This window comes from Arabidopsis lyrata (genome assembly GCF_000004255.2).
Source record: "Arabidopsis lyrata subsp. lyrata unplaced genomic scaffold ARALYscaffold_8, whole genome shotgun sequence".
Lineage (NCBI taxonomy): Eukaryota > Viridiplantae > Streptophyta > Magnoliopsida > Brassicales > Brassicaceae > Arabidopsis > Arabidopsis lyrata.
In genome coordinates this window covers 15,923,582-15,941,932 of record NW_003302548.1, presented here as the reverse complement: position 1 = coordinate 15,941,932, position 18,351 = coordinate 15,923,582, and the positions used below count along the sequence as shown (strand labels likewise).

Below are 18,351 nucleotides of genomic sequence, written 5' to 3'. Positions count from 1 at the left end.
GTAACATTCGGAAATTGTCAAGAGACTGCATGCATCTTCTTCATTTTTTCAATAAATATAACATTTGTCTCCATGTAATCGAAACTGTTTGAGAGGCTTGCAAATGGTATATTTATGCTTCTCCTAGTACTAGTAGAAAGAGAATGAGAATCGATGAACAAATGCATGCTTTAATGTGTTAGTGATGATAATCGATGAACAAAGCACTTAGTATCGCGCTTATACCAAAAAAATAAAAAAAAAGCACTTATCTGAACAAAAGTGGGTATTTCCGGTTTGGTTGTTTATTGGTTCAGTATTCAAACGGAGAGACAAAACGGCAAGGCGTTTGTAGTAAGAGATAAAACGGCAAGGCGTTTGTCATAAGAGATAAAACGGTAAGGCGTCTGTAGTCAAATGTACACGAATCCTCTTCCCAAAAGCCACTGTAACGCCACTAATTCACAGTGAAGCATCTTCTTCGACATGAGGCCGTGAAGGAAGACGAATAGGTTTGATCTGCCGAGGTAATTCAACTCCATTCTGGTGCGTCCCTTCTTCTCTCTTCTTCTTATATTTTTCCTTGATGTCTAGTTATCTTCAGAAACCCTAACCTAACAAGCCCTCGCATCTGGTTCATTGTGAGAATTATGACTAGGTTTTGTCGCAATTCATCTGTCTCCGAGCTTTCTACGCATATCTATATTAGTCTGATTCGAAATTAGTTGGTTGTCTCTGTAAACTTCAATTTTTACTTGTTTTTTTTTTTTCTTAAATTTGATGATGCAGATTGGTTGTGTTAAGATAGAGAAATAATGGGTCGAAAGAAGAAACCCAAAATATGTGACGAAAAAGGCTCAGATGAGGAAGATAGGTTAAGCCAGTTACCGGAACATTTGATATCTGAAATACTTTATCATCTTTCTACCAAGGACGCTGTAAGAACAAGTGTTTTGTCCACCAAATGGAGATACCTTTGGCAATCGGTTCCTGGACTGGACTTGGAACCCATCGAATTCTCAAATTTCGATGCCTTTGTGAGTTTTGTTGAAAGGTTTTTAGATTCCCACAGGGAGTCATGGATACGCAAACTCTGGTTAGATTTTGGTGATCATGATGGTAGACTTGATCTCTCGTCATGGATTGATGCTGTGACTACGAGTAGGATGCAGCATCTTGATGTTAGTTATTTTTGCGGTGATGAGATACCCCTGAGTTTATATACCTGTGAGACACTGGTACACTTACGACTCTGTGAGGTCACCTTGTCTAATGCTGACTTTGTTTCCTTGCCTTGTCTCAAGATCATGCATTTACTACATAATAGATACCCCAACGAGGCCACGTTGCAGAAACTTGTTTCAGGCTCTCCAGTTCTGGAAGATTTAACCATCATAAGATCTTCGGATGATGACGAGGCAAATGTTTTACAAGTGCGCTCTCATACGCTAAAGAGAATCGAAATATGTGAGGACACCCAAGTTGTAATTGATGCACCTCTACTCCAGTGTTTGACGGCTACGGTCTCCTCAACAAAGAATTTTCAGATCGTCAATTTGGGTTTCTCTGCCAAACTATATATTGTTTTCCCCTATTGCCATATGACATACAGTAGCATGATTCCTGACATCCTCACCGATATATCGAGGGTCAGGGAGCTAGTTATTAGGAATGCTATTTTTTGGAAGGTATACTTCGCAACGTTTGAGCATATATATATATTCGACAAAAGTTTCTCACCATTACATTCCTTTTTACTTGTTTACTTCTGTCTCCAGGAAATCTTTCAATACTCGAAATCGCGACCAGTGCTTCAGTTTCGTGACCTATCCCGCTTGAATGTTAAATTTTCTAAATCTAATCTTGAAATGTTGCCAACCCTTCTTGAGAGCTGCCCAAAACTAGAATCTTTCATATTGGTAATGAATAACTTTAACCATTTGATTGATGAAGATTTGTTGTGTAAATTTCTCTAATCAATATGTTCTCTTCTATATTTGTTTTCTTCTGTTTTTGCAGGAATTGGTTACGGACCAATTCATGCGTGGTAAAAAGAAGAAAGAACCAATGGTGATGTTTTCAACAGTGCCTCAGTGTTTGGTGTTATCGCTCAAGTTTGTGGAGTTGAAACGTTCGATCTCAGCGTATGAAGGAGAAACAGAGCTAATAAGATACTTGCTGAAGAATTCGATAATGCTGGAGAAATTAAGGCTCAATATTTACTATTCAAAAAAGGCGATGAGTGACTTCCTTAAAGAACTCGTTGCAATGCCAAGATGCTCTAGCGCTTGTGAAGTCCTTGTTCTTTGATTACTTTGCTGAACATTTCGTTTAAGGTTAAATCTTTTGGTCGTTAAATTAGTTGATTTTAGGAGGCTATATTAGGCTTTGAGCCACAAGCAAATATTGAAGTTTTAAGTCTTTCTTATGCTACTCATGTAATAACCACCAATGACCAACTTTATTTCGAATTTGATGGATACTTCCACAACTTGCTCTAGCAGACTAGCACAGTAGCAGTAATTAGGTCTCTCTCTCTCTCTATATATATATATATATATATATATATATATATATATATATATATGTTATTTTGCTGTTGGCTTGTTTATGAATTGTCAATTAGCAAGAAGCTGCTCGAAGTTGGATTCTACTGCCAAATTAGATATAAAAAAAAAACTCAGTACTCTAGATTTGTGAATTTGTAATCGTAACATCAAGACTTGTAAAATGTTTGAGAGTCTTGGAAAAGGTATGTTTGTTTATGCATCTCCTAGTAGGCTAGTACGATGAGTATTCATATAGTAGTACTAGTACGTCTAAAAATGTCGACAAACAAAAACTCTTTACATTTAATGGGCCATGTTGGATTATTGGGCTTTTGCTTAACTACAGTCTTTGAGAGAAATGTTCAGTAGAGAGTAGAGAGAGTACCGGCAAGTGATTCCAAATTTCCAAGCAAGTGTTTCCGTTCCCGTCGGCGAAATTACTGTCTACAGTTCCGGCGTGTGATTGCATTCCGCCGGCTAAAACACTGTATGTTAATCTTCTTCTTCTTACTTTACTTTTTTTTTTTATATACTAAATTTCATAAGAATTTGAAAACCCTAACCCTGACTAAGCGCTTCTCTCAATGCAATTTCATCAAAATTATTTCTCTGCAACTTGCATTTTCATTTTTCTGTTTGCAGATTTTGTTGTCCTGAAAATTTTTCTACAGAAGAAAAGACAATGGTTGATAGAGGGAAATCGAAACAGGCTTGTTCCTTCAAAGGGTTTAGTGAGAGATTGAAGGAAGATAGGATAAGCCAATTACCAGATCCTTTGATCTGTCAGATTCTTTCTCATCTTCCCACAAAGGACAGTGTTAAGACAAGCGTTTTATCCACCAGATGGACAAGCCTCTGGCTTTGGGTTCCTTGTTTGGAATTGGCACATTGGGACTTCCCAGATTCCAATGCCTTTAGGAGTTTTGGCGACATGTTTTTCGATTCCACTAGGGCTTCATTCATAAACAAAGTCAAATTAACTATTGATGAAACTATGTTTAAGGAAGATGTAGATGATGAATTGATCCCTCTTATCTCATGTCATGGACTGATGCTGCAGTTAAGCGTAAGATCCAGCATCTAAATCTTTGTTGTTCTCCCGGTAATTCAAATGAAATGTCCATAAGGCTTTATACCTGTGAGACACTAGTATCTTTAAAACTCTATGAGGTGATCTTGGATGATGTCGAGTTTGTTTCCTTACCTTGCCTGAAGACTCTGCATTTGAAATATATCTATTATCGCGAAGAGGCCAGTTTTGAGAGGCTTGTATCTTGCTGTCCCATCTTGGAAAAGTTAAAGATTGTCGTATCCGAGTATGGGAATTAAATCTCTTTCGGGTGCTCTCTAGGTCATTGAAGAAGCTCTGTATACAGATAATAAATGATGAAGAGGATTTTGGTTTCAGATTTGTGATTGATGCTCCTCGAATACGCTTTTTGAGCATCAGTGATAAAATAGAGAGTTATCTATTGGACGATGTTGATTGTTCCAAGGCGAAGGTAGATATCTCTCTCCCCTTTGGTTTGGACGATGTTAATGAAGCAAACATTTCATTGAGGAGTAGTAGTAGTATCCACAGTTTTCTCCCTGGGATTTCCAAGGTCAGAGATTTGACCATATGTCAAGACGTTTTCAAGGTATATATATGATAATTCTGGTATTGGACATATACATTTTCTATTATAAAAGTTTTTGACCCACAATACTTTTGTTTTATGGTTGCAGCTCATATGTGAATACTTGAAAAAAGAACCGCTGCCACAATTTGGTTACATGTCCCGCCTGCGTGTTACTCTTCATGTATCTGATTTAAATATGTTACCAACCTTTCTTGAGAGCTGCCCAAACTTGAAATCCCTCATCTTGGTGATGATCTGCTTAATCCTATTTCTCATCTCTGTGAAAGATGTTGTCTATCTTTTCATTATTTTCTCTCCTCTCATTTTTCTTCAGGTATGGAATAGTAACTCTAAGAAGATGTATCACGAAGAGCTGCGCCAATTCAACTTTTCCGCTGTTCCAGAGTGTTTGTTATCATCGCTTGAGTTTGTTGATTTTAAAACTGGCATCTCGGGACATCATGGAGAACAGAAGCTAGTAATGTACTTCCTAGCGAATTCGACAATCCTCAAGAAGCTAACTCTACGTTTGAATTATTACTGTACAAATGAAAAGCTCTTCGTCAAGGACGTCCTGAAATTCCCAAGACGCTCTACCACATGTCAAGTCGTCATATATTGATCATGTTAAGACTAGAGAGAGAAAATCTGCAGCTTAAGCTCTTACCGCACAAGAAATGCAGGTGTAGTCTTTTGTTTAGAATCGGCCAGTGTTGTTTTGGGTAGCGGACTATTAAGTCACTCGCCCGTCTCTAGATACTATATTACTCTCTTCGTTTTCGAATAGTTGTCGTTTTAGAGAAATTTTTTTGTTTTTAATTAGTTGTCGTTTTCAGTTTTCGATGCAAAATTTATTACTTTTTCATTTTTTATATTTATTTTTATTATGCAACTTGATTTACTATTGGTTAAATTATGTTTAGGTAAATAATTAATGATATTTTTATATTGAAAAACTAACAACATTAATAGTTTCTTAATTTTTGTGCATATAGTTAAAACGACAACTATTCGAAAACGGAGTGAGTACTATTAATTAAGGTTGCTAATCTGGCCTCTTTTGGCTCTCAAAATATCTAAGGAAGGTTGTTTATAAACAAGTTAAGCAATGCTGTTACTTACTCTGTATGTTCTTTTGTGTTTGCTGCCTTATTTTGTTTGATTGTTTATTTTAAACATCAAATTTCTTTAATAGGAATTGAAATATAACCAGTCATCATGTAAAAGTAGGAAAATACAAGCAGGGTTCACAGGTAAACTTCATAAGAAAACCTACCCCGAAGGTAGCTCTCTGTTTTCATGGCCATAGCTTCAGCGTCTAAATCTGAAAGTGTGCGGTCTTGGTTACAGAGACTGCAGATTTGATACTTCCTGAAGAATTCACCAATCCTGGAGAAAAACAAAAAATGCATTGAAATGTATAGAGATGTCAATTATGTTAACCCAGATTTAGTGGGCTATGTTTGATTGTTGGGCTTTTGTGTAACAAACAAACACTCATTCTATTACCCAATTTGGACATAACTACTCTTATAGAGAAGTCTGCAGTGGTAGGTCCGTGCTTCCCAATTTCCAGATTCCCGTCGGCGAAAATCACGACGTAAAGTTCCGGCAAGTGATTGCATTTCGGCCTAAACGCTGTAGGTTCTTCTTCTTTTATATTGGATGTAGCATAAGGGACACTATGTTCTTCTTCTTCTTCTTTACTCTTTTTGTCTTTCTATTATCAGTTTCATTAGACCTTGAAAAACCCTAGCCTGAATCAATGTGGTTTAGTTTTTCTCTCTCACACTCTTCTTCTTTATTCGTCACTGGAAGTTGTACTGAAGGATTAGTGTTAGTTGCAATTTATGTCTGAAATTTTTATCATTTCTTATAGATTTCTTTGTCTGAAAACAGAAAAATTGATGGCTTGTTCCAAAGGGTTGAATCAGAGGTTGAAGGAAGATAGGATAAGCCAGTTACCTGATCCTTTGATTTGTCACATTCTTTCTCATCTTCCCTCAAAGGAAACTGTGAAGACAAGCGTTTTATCCACCAGATGGAGAAGTCTCTGGCTTTGTGTTCCTAGTTTTGATTTGGCATGTTGGCACCTCCCAAAGTTCAATGACTTTAAGAGTTTTGGTGACAAGTTTTTCGATTCCAATAGGGTTTCATGCATACTAGAAGTTAAGTTATTTATTGGTGATACTGGATTAAGGAAAGGTGTAGATGATGTTCCCTCTTATCTCACGCCATGGTTTGATGCTGCCATAAACCGTAAGATCCAACATCTAGATGCTTGGTTTCCTCCCTGTTCTTTTAAGATGCCCCTAAGGCTTTATACCTGTAAGACACTGGTCTCCTTGAAACTCTTTCATGTAACCTTGGATGGTGTCGAGTTTGTTTCCTTACCTTGTCTGAAGACTCTGCATTTGAAATATATGTTGTATGGCAAAGAGGCCAATTTTGAGAGACTTGTCACTTGCTGCCCTGTCTTGGAAGAGTTAAAGATTTCCGGGTGTGTGAATGATAATGCAAAAGTCTTTCGAGTGCTCTCTAGGTCATTAAAGAAGCTTACAATAAAAACACGCAAAGATGATCAGGGTTTTGGTTCGGGGTTTGTGATTGATGCTCCTCGACTATGCTTTTTGAGAATCAATGATAAATTATCAGAGGGTTTTATAATAAACGATGTGGATTCCAATGCCAAGGTAGATATCTCTCTCTCTTTTGGTTTGGATGTTATTGATGAAGCAAGCATTTCATCGAGGAGAAGTACCATCCGCAGTTTTCTACACGGGATTTCCAAGGTCAGGGACATGACTTTATGTAGAGACACTTTCAAGGTATATATGACCATTCCGGTTTTATATGACATTTACATTTTCTATCATGAAAGCTTCTAAGCTACATTATTTTTATTTTTGGTTCCAGCTTATCTGTCAATACTCGAAAATAGAACCGTTGCCTCAGTTTGGTAACATGTCCACCCTGCGTGTTACTTTTCGTGTATCTGATATGAAATGGTTACCAACCTTTCTTGGGAGCTTCTCAAACTTGAAATCCCTTATCTTGGTGAGGATCTGCCTAACCCTATTTCTCATATCTGTGGAAGGTTTTGCCTATCTTTTCATTACCTTCTCTCCTCTCTTTGTCTTCTTCAGGTATGGAATACTAACTCTAAGAAGATGTATTTCAAAGAGCTGCGTAAATTCAATTATTCCACTGTGTCAGAGTGTCTGTTGTCGTCGCTTGAGTTTGTTGATATCAAAACAGGCATCTCAGGACATGCTGCAGAACTTCAGCTAGTAATGTTCTTACTAATGAATTCAACAATCCTCAAGAAACTGACTGTACGTTTGAATTACTATTGTACAGATGAAAAGCACATCATAAAGACTCTCCTGGACCTCCCAAGACGCTCTACCAAATGCAAAGTCGTCATATATTGATATGTAAAAGGCTAGAGAGAGAACATGTGAAGCTTAAGTTCTTACCTCACAAGAAATGCAGGTGTAGTCTTTTGTTTATGTTTCTTTTGGAGTAGAGATACGGATGAAAATTGTTAGCCATGTTTGCAAGAAACTATTAGAGACTATTAAGGTTGCTAATCTACCCTCTTTTGGCTGGTTAAAATATCTAAGTAATGTTGTTTATAAACAAGTTAAGCAATGAAGTTAGTTTGATTTTTTGAGTAATGAGTGGTATCAGTGCTTGCAGCGGCTTCGGCTGGGAATCCAATTCCATAGAACTGACAAGAGATATTATTTGAGTAGTGAGTGACATAAGCTGCGAATATCCTAAGGATTGTTGGCTTATTATTCCGGCAAGGTTGGATCTTGTCTCTTTGCTTGAGAAAATCTCTGTTTTTATATGGATTTTACACGAACTTAGTTCTTCTTGCGCCATTGGTTTGTAAGCTTCAAATTTTAAGTTGTAGAGTTGAAGTGTTACTGCTAGAAGCTTTTATCGAGCCCTAAAACACAATCTTTGCTGTTTTTGATGTAGATTTAGTTGATTCTATGTTGATTCACACTGGAGAAACAGAGTTTGTGTCTACTTGATTATGATATGTGATTGTTGCGTTCTTGAGGTTGATCTACTGTCCATTAATGTTTGGTTCTTGAACTTTGAGTTTAGGTGTATGATCTGACTCCATTCATAGATGATCATCCTGGAGGCTAACAAAATACGTTAAGTGAGATATTGTTTGAGTAGTGGGTGACATAAGCTCTGACTTGGGATTCGGCTGTGAATCCAAATCCATTAAGATGAGTGATATATAAACTTCGAAACAGAATCCCAACCCGAATCCGGAATACGAACAGGCATTGTCGTTTTGAGAGATTATTTGGAGTTATGAGGGATACGGATGAGTGATTTGAGCTTCAACTCCAGGTCCGTCTCCGCCACGAATCCATCCATAGAAAGAATATAGGAGCAAAGATGGCAATGAAATTTTGCAAGTATAATTCTGATCTTCTTAGTCCTCTTAGCTAATAACACATTTCATTACGGCCCATATAGAAAACAATTTTAACCCATATTGAGTTGGAATGTTGGGCTTTTGTGTTATAAACACATTATATATACCGCAGAACATAACTACTGACTCGAGGCTTCATAGAGTTCGGCAAGTGATTTAAAATTTCTAGCAAGTGATTCCATTCCGATAGGTGAGATCACGATCTACAGTTCCGGTAAGTGATTTCATCCTGTTTGGCTGAAACACTGTAGGTTCTTCTTCTTCTTACTTTACCTTTTTCTTGGGTGAAAAGTCATCTTCATAACACCTTGAAACCCTAACCCTAATTTGTCTCAATGTGGTTTGTTGTCTCTCTATCACTGTAATTACTTTTTTCATATAACATGATGAGTCTTCTTCGTCATGTTGCGAATGTTGATGTTAATTTATGGATTTTGAATTATTTCTTTTCACTGGAACTTGAACCGAAAGTGTTGGTTGCAAGCATATGTGTGCCCTATTAACTTGGCATCTGGAACTTTAAGTTTTCATTTTTGAATATTTTATACAGAAGAATTTGTTGGACTTATTTTCACTAAAGCCAAATAGGCTTAGTAAAATAAGAAATGGTGAAGAGAAATGGTGGGGTGGGCAAAGCCTAGTATCACTAATGGTGGTAGGGTGGGCAAAGCCTAAAACCATGGAATGGTGGAGTTTTAATCACTCACTCCCACTAATGATTTGATTAGAATTTGTTGTGGAATTGGTTGAAGGCAACAAAATTCATTCTTCTATAAATGTTGTTTTGTTGTGTTGAAAACAGAGAAAAAAACAAACATACGTTTATACACAAAGAGAGCAACAAACATACGTTTATACACAAAGAATCAAATCAAAAATTCCATCAAATCTCCAAGTTTTGAGAGTAAGTTTTGAGAGTATCGTAGAGTTGTTGTTCGTGTAGAATCGAGTTTCGAGTGCTTGCGAAATCGATTAGTGTGGTTGTATCTTGGGACTCTTGAATCTTAGATTCCCGTCGCACTATGGGTGATTCAAAGAGTTAAGGAAAGAGTTTTATAACTCGCCTCCACTTGTTATTTTCTGGGTTTATGATTTCGTAAATTTCAATCATCTTTCGTAGTGTTGCAATTTTTGCTCCTACAGAATTAAGTATTAACACATGGCTTGTAGAGGGAAATCGAAACAGGCTCGTGTCAACGAGTTGAGTAGTAGGTTGAAGGAAGATCGAATAAGCCAGTTACCTGATCACTTGATATTACATCACATACTTGATCATCTTCCCATAAAGGACATTATTACGACAACCGTTTTATCGACCAGATGGAGAAGTCTCTGGCTTTCGGTTCCTTGTGTGGATCTGAATTCCAAAAATCGCCAGATTTTAATGCCTTTGCAAGTTTTGGTGACATGTTTTCTAATTCAGGTCGGGTTTCAAAGATCAGGATGATCATATGTCAAGACACTTTCAAGGTATGTGTTTGTCAATGCAGGGTATTGCTTCACATGCATGTGTGTTTTTCTTTAATGAAAATCTCTTAGCCACAATACTTTAAGTTGGTTTCAGGTCATTCATCACTATTCCAAAGTAAAACCACTGCCTCAATATAATTACATGTCTCGCCTACAAGTTACACTCTGCGTATCCGATTTAGATTGGTTGCAACCTTTTCTTGAGCACTGCCCGAATCTAAAATCCCTCGTATTGGTGATGATTATTCATATCTCTAAAAAGATTCTGCATATTTTATCGTTATATGTTTATCCTCTCTTTTTTTTCCCTCAGGTATTTGATAATTGTAAGATGATTCATATTAAGGAGATGAATATAATCAAATCAGTTTATCAGCTGTGCCTCACTGTTTCTTGTCGTCGCTGGAGTTTGTTGATATCAAAAACAATATCAGGAGATATATGCTTCAGAAATAGTTGAGAAGCTAGTAAGTTACTTTATGGAGAGTTCAGCAATTAAGAAACTGACTCTAAGTTCGCAATGGAATGTTTATATAGATAAGTCTTCATCAAGATGTTCCTGAACATCCCATGACGCCCCGTCGATTGTGAAGTCTTTGGACTGGTTTAGTCAGCTGATATCTTGCTGCACAAGAAATGTAGGTGTTTCTTTGGAGTGAAATAGAGATTAAACTGTTTTAGGTACTTTTGCAAGAAATCATGATGTCTTTTATGCAGTGAAGTTTATAATTTGTCTTTCTTATAAAGAACTTGAAGAAGTTTATTTCTTAAACATGTATGTGTATATAAATCCCTACAAAAAAAAAAAGTATGTGTATATAAATGAGTTTTTGACTTTGTTATGTATATCATCAGGGCCGCCCATGGCTAAAGCCCATGAAGCAAAGGCTTTAGACAGCAATAATTATAACTAGTTTTAGGGGCATCAATTTTTGAAAATGTTACTGTGGTCTAGTGGTCTGTCTGAACAATATTTTGTTACTGTGGTCTAGTGGTATGTCCACGTCATAGTTTCAATCCCCATAAATGCTAAAACTTGTATTTTTTGCTTTTTTGACAGATTTTGTTAATGGGCTAAACTTTTTTTGTTTTAAGCATCCAGAGAGTTTGGGCCGGCCCGGTATATCATCAACTAATTGACCTATCGGACATGCTAATTTAAAACGTTAATAACAAAGAAGGTTTATTCAACAACTTTTTTGGCCGGTTGCACTTGAAATTGTGTGACAAAGGAGTGGAAAAGGCGATCGAAATCAAGGGCCATTAATTCATTCACAGTGGTAAAGGCACTTGGATCGATGCGTCCATTCCCGGTGCTTATTAAACTCCATTCCGATGCGTCCTTTCTTCTTCTTCTTCTAATAGTGTTCCTTTCGATACAGTTCCGGCAAGTGATTCATCCTGTTCAGCAAAAACACTGTAGGTTCTTCTTTTTCTTACTTCATCCTCTTTTTTTTTTTTTATTCAGTCAGAAGACTTTGAAAACCCTAGCCTGACTTAATGTCAATGTAGTTTTGTTTTTATATCACACTATTCCACTGACGGAGAGTTTTATTACCAAATCAGTCTCTCATGCCACCATATACATGTCTTCAGCACTTATCTATGATAATCTTTTTTTTTTTGTTGTTCATCTGTGAGCTAGGTTTTTTTTTTGTTTGATTAAATGTTGGTCGTAAACTCTGTTTTTGTAATTCCAAATCGCTTTCAATTTTGGTATGCAGGTTGGTAGAGGGAAATCGAATCAGGCTTGTTCAGTTGTTCCAAAAGGATTTAGTGTGAGGGATTGATGGAAGATAAGATAAGCCAATTACCAGATCCTTTGATATGTCAGATTCTTTCTCATCTTCCCACAAAGGAGAGTGTTAAGACCAGGGCCGGCCCAAACTATTTGAGTGCCTAAAGCAAAAAAAAATTTGGCCCATTAGCAAAAGCTGTTATAAAAAAAAAATACAAGTTTTAACATGTATGAGATTCGAAACCATGATCTGTACAACAAAAGACTTCAATCTAACCACTAGACCACAGTAACATTTTAAAAATTGATGCCCCTAAAACTACTTATAATTATTTGATGCCTAAAGCCCTTGCTTCATGGGCTTTACCCATGGGCCGGCCCTGGTTAAGACAAGCGTTTTATCCACCAGATGGACAAGTCTCTGGCTTTGGGTTCCTCGTTTGGATTTGGTTTCCCGAGATTTCTCTGATTTCAATGCCTTCAAGAGTTTTGGTGACACGTTTTTCGATTCTGATAGGGTTTCATCCATAAACAAACTGGAGGTAACTATTTCTGTTTTTGAAAATGGTGATGGTGTTGATGATACACCTTGTATCACGTCATGGATTGATAATGCAGTTAAGCGTAAGGTCCAACATCTACATGTTCCTTTACCTCCACTTCATTTTAATGAGATGCCCATAAGCCTTTATATCTGTGAGACACTGGTATCCTTAAAACTTTATCTGGTGGCCTTGCCTGATGCCGAGTTCTTTTCCTTACCTTGTCTGAAGATCATGCGTTTAAACTGTATTAGATATCCATATGAGGCCACCTTTGAGAGACTTGTCTCATCCTCCCCTGTCCTTGAAGAGTTAGAGATTATACATGTTATTTTTGAGGCAACTGTCTTTCGGGTGCTCTCTAAGTCATTGAAGAGACTCACTATAAGTCTACAGATATATGTGTGTGAGTCTGGTACAGGAATTCTGATTGATGCCCCTCGACTACATTTTTTGGGCATCTATGATAACTTAGTAGAAAGCTTTATAATAACCAATATGGATCCCAATGTCAAGTTAGATCTTGATCTCAGCCCTGTTTTGTTTGTAATGGAAGCATATATTTTATCCACGAGAAATAGTTTTCTCACACTGCTTTCAAAGATCAGGTATATGTTCATACATATCCACACTTTCAAGGTATCTATGTCAATTCCGGTATTGGACATGTACATTTTCTATGATGATTGTTTCTGATACATATCATTTTATTTTCTTGTTCCAGCTCCTCTGTCAATGCTTGAAACTAGAACCGTTGCCTCAGTTTGGTTACATGTCCCGCCTACTAGTAGATCTCTATTATTCCCATTCGAAATGGTTACCAACCTTTCTTGAATGCTTCCCAAACTTGAAATCTCTCATCTTGTTGATGATCTTCTAAACCCAATAAGTTATTTCATCTCTATGAAGATTCTATGTACCTTTTCTCATTGTATTTTAATATTCCGTTCTATCCTCAGGTATGCTATGATGGTGACTATGGGGAAATGTTCTCAAAAGAGATGATGAATCAGTCCAGTTTTTCACATGTGCCTCAGTGTTTGCTATCGTCTCTCGAGTTGGTTGATTGCAAAGTGCGACGGGGACTTGCTGCAGATATGGAGCTAGTTAGGTACTTCCTCGAAAATTCGGCTATCCTCAAGAAACTCACTATACGTTTTGATTGTAATGCAATTCATAATCAAGATGACTTTGTCAAGAAACTCTTCAAAATCCTAAGAAGGTCTACCGAATGTAAAGTCGTCTTCCTTTGATTGTGAGGTCTTCTTATGAAAAGACAAACTGAATTTGCGTCCTAGTTTCATTGTTGATTTTGCTTCTTGTATCTTATTTTTTATTTGCTACTTGCATGGTTTCTGAATTTCAATGACATCTCATTTGGTTCTTCTATCAGCTCAAATTTGAAATCTCTTACTATGAGCTACTAAAACTTAACTTTTGATGAAGAATTTTAATTGAAAATGAGATTAAACTTGATTTTGTGCTGCTTACCGTTGAGTGAAAACGAATTTAATCCCAACCCAATATAAAGCCGGATCGATTTATACTAAATTTTATGGATAGATAGTCACGTGTACTTATTTAACCAAAAAGACCAGGATTAGACCAGATTTAACAATATGAATAAAATTGGGATTTCCGGTTTAGTCCAACCGGAGAGTTGGTTGTTTATTGGTTCTTTCTTTGTGAAGGTTGCCTACGTACCATTGCCATTGACAGCAAACTCGTCTCCAATACTTCTTACGAAATTAAAAATGTTTGAAATTGACATTGAGGATAATGTTTTTATTAAACGTATATATATATATATATATATATATCCAAAAGCTATGATGGTGTTATTCAATGATGGATTTTAATAGAATTGAAATCCAACACTAATCTAGTGTTATTCAACTAATGATTCTAAATCTAACTAAAAATGTCCCACATCGAAATTACGAAGAATCAACTAGTGAAGTCATCTCTATAAATACTATTACAAACTGTGTTGTGGACATTCATATAAAATTCGATGAATCTAAAGTCGAATCTTTTGAGACCTAGTAAAATTTTGTAAACAAATCAGCTAGTTGGCGGATTGTTGATTCTAAGTGCTTAATTGCTTTAGGCGGCTGATAAACCAGTTCGACAATTAATGCATGATTTAAGTGTCTAATGGTTTAAGGAGGTCGCAGTAGATAAATTTTGACCGCCTAATCGGGTAGGCGGTCGGAATTTAAATTCCAGGTGCGTTTTTCTTCTTCTTCTTTTTATAATTTTGTTTGATTCTTAGTCATCCATGTGTTTTTTTGTTTCATCCATGTATTTTTAGTTCTTCTTCTTCTTTTTTTTTGTTTTTATTGTGTCTTGATTCTTTTTCATCTATGAGGTTTTAGTTATTCTTCTTCTTCTTTTTTAATAGTTGCTTAATCATCCATGTGCTTTTAGGTCTTCTCTTTCACTAGACTACTTGATTGAAATTTGGATTAGGGCTGGTCGTAATTTACATGTGTTTGTATCTCTTAATTAGTTTGATGCAAGCTATGTGTCCGTATCTCTTCGAACTTAGATGATTAGTTCTGAAACTTCCATTTTTAAAATGTAGATTATAGTGGTGTGAAGAAAGAGAAATGGTGGGTAGAAAGAAGAAAACCAAAATATGTGACAACGTCTCAACGTTGGAAGATAGGATAAGCCAGTTACCTGAACATTTGATTTATGAAATACTTTTTCATCTCTCTACCAAGGACGCTGTAAGAACAAGTGTTTTGTCCACCAAATGGAGATATCTTTGGCAACGGGTTCCTGGATTGGACTTAAACCCCTATGCATTCTCAAATTTTTATAAATTTGTGAGTTTTGTTGATAGGTTTATTTATTCAGACAATGAGTCATCGATACGCAAACTCCATTTTTCTATTGGTCATCATCATGGTATGTGTGATATCTCATCATGGATTGATGCTGTGGCTAGGCGTAGGATTCAGCATATCGATCTTAGTTTCGATCTCACTTATCAACCTGATAAGATACCACCCTTGAGGTTATATACCTGTGAGACACTGGTGCACTTACGACTCTATGGAGCCACCTTAGTTAATGCCGAGTTTGTTCCCATACCTTGTCTAAAGATCCTCCTTTTAGATCAAGTTAGATATCCCAATGAGTCCACTTTGGAGAATCTTATCTCAGGCTCACCAGTTCTAGAGGATTTGACCATCAAAAGATATCCAGCATATAATGCAAAGGTTTTACAAGTGCGCTCTAAAACGTTAAAGAGAATCCACATTGATCAATTTGGAGTTGTGATTAATGCTCCTTTACTTGAGTGCTTAAGGACTATGATTTGCAGAACAAAGAACTTTGAGATCATCAATTTGGGATCCTCTACCAAACTAGATATTGATGTTGTCTACCTAAGCCATAGGACATACAATAGTAGCATGATTCATGACCTCATCACCGATATATCCAGAGTGAGGGAGCTAGTAATTAGTAATGGTATTTGGAAGGTATAAATTCAAACGTTTGAGTATATTATATATAAAAGAAAAGTTTTTCCAAGAAAGTTTCTTACCATAACATTTTTATGTGTTTACTTATGTTACCAGGATATCTTTCTATACTCGAAATCGGGACCGGTGCAACAGTTTCGAAACCTATCCAGCTTGAATGCTAGATTTACTAAAACTGATCTTGAATTATTGCCACTCATTCTTGAGAGCTGCCCAAAACTAGGATCTCTCACATTGGTAATGAAATATAGCTCTGATTTACGCTACACATATGTCTGTGAAAGCTTTTTTTCTTTTTTCTGGGAAAGCTTTTTATGTAGCTGTTTACTCAATTTCGTTTCCTCTGTTTTTGCAGGAATTGGTCAAGGAACTATACATGCGTCGTGAGAAGAAGAAAGATCCAAAGGTGGTGTTTTCAGCAGTGCCTCAGTGTTTGGTATCATCGCTAAAGTTTGTGGAACTGAAACGTTCGATCTCGGGGTATGAAGGAGAAAGAGAGCTAATAAGATACTTGCTGAAGAATTCAACAATGCTGAAGAAACTAAGGCTTGATCTTCACTATTCCAAAAGGGCAAAGGGTGACTTCCTTCAAGAACTCGTTGAGATGCCAAGATACTCTACCGGTTGTGAAGTCCTTGTTCTTTAATTACTAAAAGATATTGCTGAATATTTTTAGTTGAATGTTAACCTTTTGGTTTGTACTTGTTTATTTTGGAGGATATTTGGCTTTTGAGCCATGGAATTGTTTGAGACTTTTTTTAGACATGTCAATTTAACCCAGATTTAGCGGTTAAATTAAGAATGTTAAGACTTTTTTAAGAATGTTAAGACTTTTTTAAATTAAGAATGTTAAGACTTTTTTAAGAATGTTCACTAAGAGTTTGAAAAACCCTAGCCTAACTTCGAAGTTGTTAACTAGAATTCTTAGTCTCTATGTGGTTTATAAAGGTTGTTAGAACTATCCCCTTTGGTTGGCTCGTCAAAATATCTAAGGAACGTTGTTTATAAACAAGTTAAGCAATGCTTTACTTATTTGGAAGCTGTTCCCATGGCTAAGTCTTCTTCTGCTTTGGATTGGTTCACAACTTCACATTCCTTCTATCTTGTTGTCCATTTATTTTGCTTCTTACTCTCTGAATTTCCATGGCAGCTTATGATTTTAAATGTTAGAGAAATCTCAGACAATCTCCAATGGTAGAGTCCCATGAGTGACTCTTACAAATTTTTTAATTTTAAATTTTGACATATGGGGCTCTTAACAATCCTTAAACCTCATATATTAGAGCCAACTCTTAACAATTCTTAACTTTATTTGTTGATTTTATTTATTTTGATTACTTTTAAATTTTAATTGTAAGGATTCTCTTAAGAAACCCATAATAAGAATCCTTAGCCACATTAATAAAAACGAAACATCATAATGTAAAACTCTAATAACATAGAAAAGGTTTGTTTATCTACTATAAAAATGACTAGTATCGTCAAAACCCAAAATACTACTCATTTTGAAGAAAAGAAAAGTGTTTATTATTTTTATTTTATTATGTAACACATACTAAAATTTTTAAAAATATGAAACTACACAAACAGTAAAAAATTAATATTTTTTATGATTACCAATCAAAAATCCAAGATAATAAAATCTAGCTCCTTAAGTAACTATTTCTTTTGGCAAAACGGATTGACACATCCTATATTGCTATCGTCGCTAGAGTTTATTAATTACGATATCCCATTCTCAGGATATGTTGCAGAAATGAAGCTAGTAAAGTATTTCCTAGAGAATTCAGCAATCCTCAAGAAATTTACTCTACGTTTTTATTATTGTCCAAGAAAAGATGATATCTTGAAGGAACTCCTCAAAATCCCACGCTCTAGCACATGTCAAGTCGTCGTACTATGATTGGTAAAAAGATTTGTCTTTTATTAATCAGTTTGATGTAGGAAGTTCTTGCTACCAAGGAAATGCATGTGTAGGTTTTTCGTATGTTTGGTTCCTTAAAGTAAAAACTATTTTTAGGTACTTTTGTAAAGAAATCATGTTGTTTTTTATGCAATCAAGTTTATTACTCTTTGCTTATGTTCTTAATTCTCTTGAGGAGGTTTTTACTCTTTTCTTCTCTTCCTTAAACCGGTATAACAATAAGTACTACTAAGTAGTATAAATAAGATATTGAGTATGCAAGTATTCTTTTTATTATTATTATTTTTTTTTTTTGGACAAACAGTATTCTTAAACCAACATTCTATAGCAAAACCGTTGCTTCATTTTTTCATCCACTATCTTTTGTTTGGTTCCAGGTCCTCTTCCGATACTCAAAGTAGAACCGCTGCCGATATTTAGTTGCATATCCCGTCTGAGTGTGAGTCTCTGTGTATCCGAGTGTCGATAGATTTGTGCCTTGGTTAACGGTTATTCATATTTCCTTCTTTATAGAGATTTTGTTTTGCTGACTTGGTTAGATTGGTTTATGATAGGCGTTGAG

The 18,351-nt window shown here is 36.0% G+C and overlaps 4 protein-coding genes and 1 pseudogene across 9 annotated transcripts; all 5 read left to right on the top strand.

Annotated features, from left to right (window-relative positions):
- The first annotated feature begins 397 nt into the window (after positions 1 to 397).
- Positions 398 to 2,470, top strand: LOC9300340 (F-box/FBD/LRR-repeat protein At1g51370). 2 transcript variants are annotated; one of them, XM_021015901.1, is made up of 4 exons: positions 398 to 525; positions 769 to 1,667; positions 1,758 to 1,898; positions 1,999 to 2,470. In XM_021015901.1, exons 2-4 carry the CDS (start codon positions 795 to 797, stop codon positions 2,287 to 2,289), a joined length of 1,305 nt encoding a protein of 434 aa, XP_020871560.1. In that variant the 5' UTR covers positions 398 to 525; positions 769 to 794; the 3' UTR covers positions 2,290 to 2,470. The 2 variants fall into 2 exon arrangements, with proteins under 2 accessions (XP_020871560.1, XP_020871561.1); XM_021015902.1 differs by having other exon boundaries at positions 401 to 506.
- A 360-nt stretch (positions 2,471 to 2,830) lies between these two features.
- On the top strand, positions 2,831 to 4,969 carry LOC110225665 (annotated as a pseudogene).
- A 213-nt stretch (positions 4,970 to 5,182) lies between these two features.
- Positions 5,183 to 10,909, top strand: LOC110225664 (putative FBD-associated F-box protein At5g53635). 5 transcript variants are annotated; one of them, XR_002329888.1, is made up of 5 exons: positions 5,812 to 6,978; positions 7,067 to 7,207; positions 7,297 to 7,645; positions 7,844 to 7,963; positions 8,273 to 10,909. XR_002329888.1 is itself a non-coding variant. In XM_021015526.1 (4 exons), exons 2-4 carry the CDS (start codon positions 6,058 to 6,060, stop codon positions 7,582 to 7,584), a joined length of 1,350 nt encoding a protein of 449 aa, XP_020871185.1. In that variant the 5' UTR covers positions 5,183 to 5,790; positions 6,050 to 6,057; the 3' UTR covers positions 7,585 to 7,830. The 5 variants fall into 5 exon arrangements, 2 of the variants coding, with proteins under 2 accessions (XP_020871185.1, XP_020871183.1); XM_021015526.1 differs by lacking the exons at positions 7,844 to 7,963; positions 8,273 to 10,909 and adding an exon at positions 5,183 to 5,790 and having other exon boundaries at positions 6,050 to 6,978; positions 7,297 to 7,830; XR_002329887.1 differs by having other exon boundaries at positions 7,853 to 10,909.
- A 218-nt stretch (positions 10,910 to 11,127) lies between these two features.
- LOC110227620 (putative FBD-associated F-box protein At5g53635) lies at positions 11,128 to 14,143 on the top strand. Its single transcript, XM_021022407.1, has 3 exons — positions 11,128 to 11,507; positions 11,813 to 11,964; positions 12,216 to 14,143. Exons 2-3 carry the CDS (start codon positions 11,878 to 11,880, stop codon positions 13,062 to 13,064), a joined length of 936 nt encoding a protein of 311 aa, XP_020878066.1. The 5' UTR covers positions 11,128 to 11,507; positions 11,813 to 11,877; the 3' UTR covers positions 13,065 to 14,143.
- Positions 14,144 to 14,297: 154 nt separating this feature from the next.
- Positions 14,298 to 16,655, top strand: LOC110227619 (F-box/FBD/LRR-repeat protein At1g51370-like). The gene is made up of 4 exons (XM_021022400.1): positions 14,298 to 14,597; positions 14,956 to 15,862; positions 15,962 to 16,102; positions 16,221 to 16,655. Exons 2-4 carry the CDS (start codon positions 14,981 to 14,983, stop codon positions 16,509 to 16,511), a joined length of 1,314 nt encoding a protein of 437 aa, XP_020878059.1. The 5' UTR covers positions 14,298 to 14,597; positions 14,956 to 14,980; the 3' UTR covers positions 16,512 to 16,655.
- The last annotated feature ends 1,696 nt before the right edge of the window (positions 16,656 to 18,351 follow it).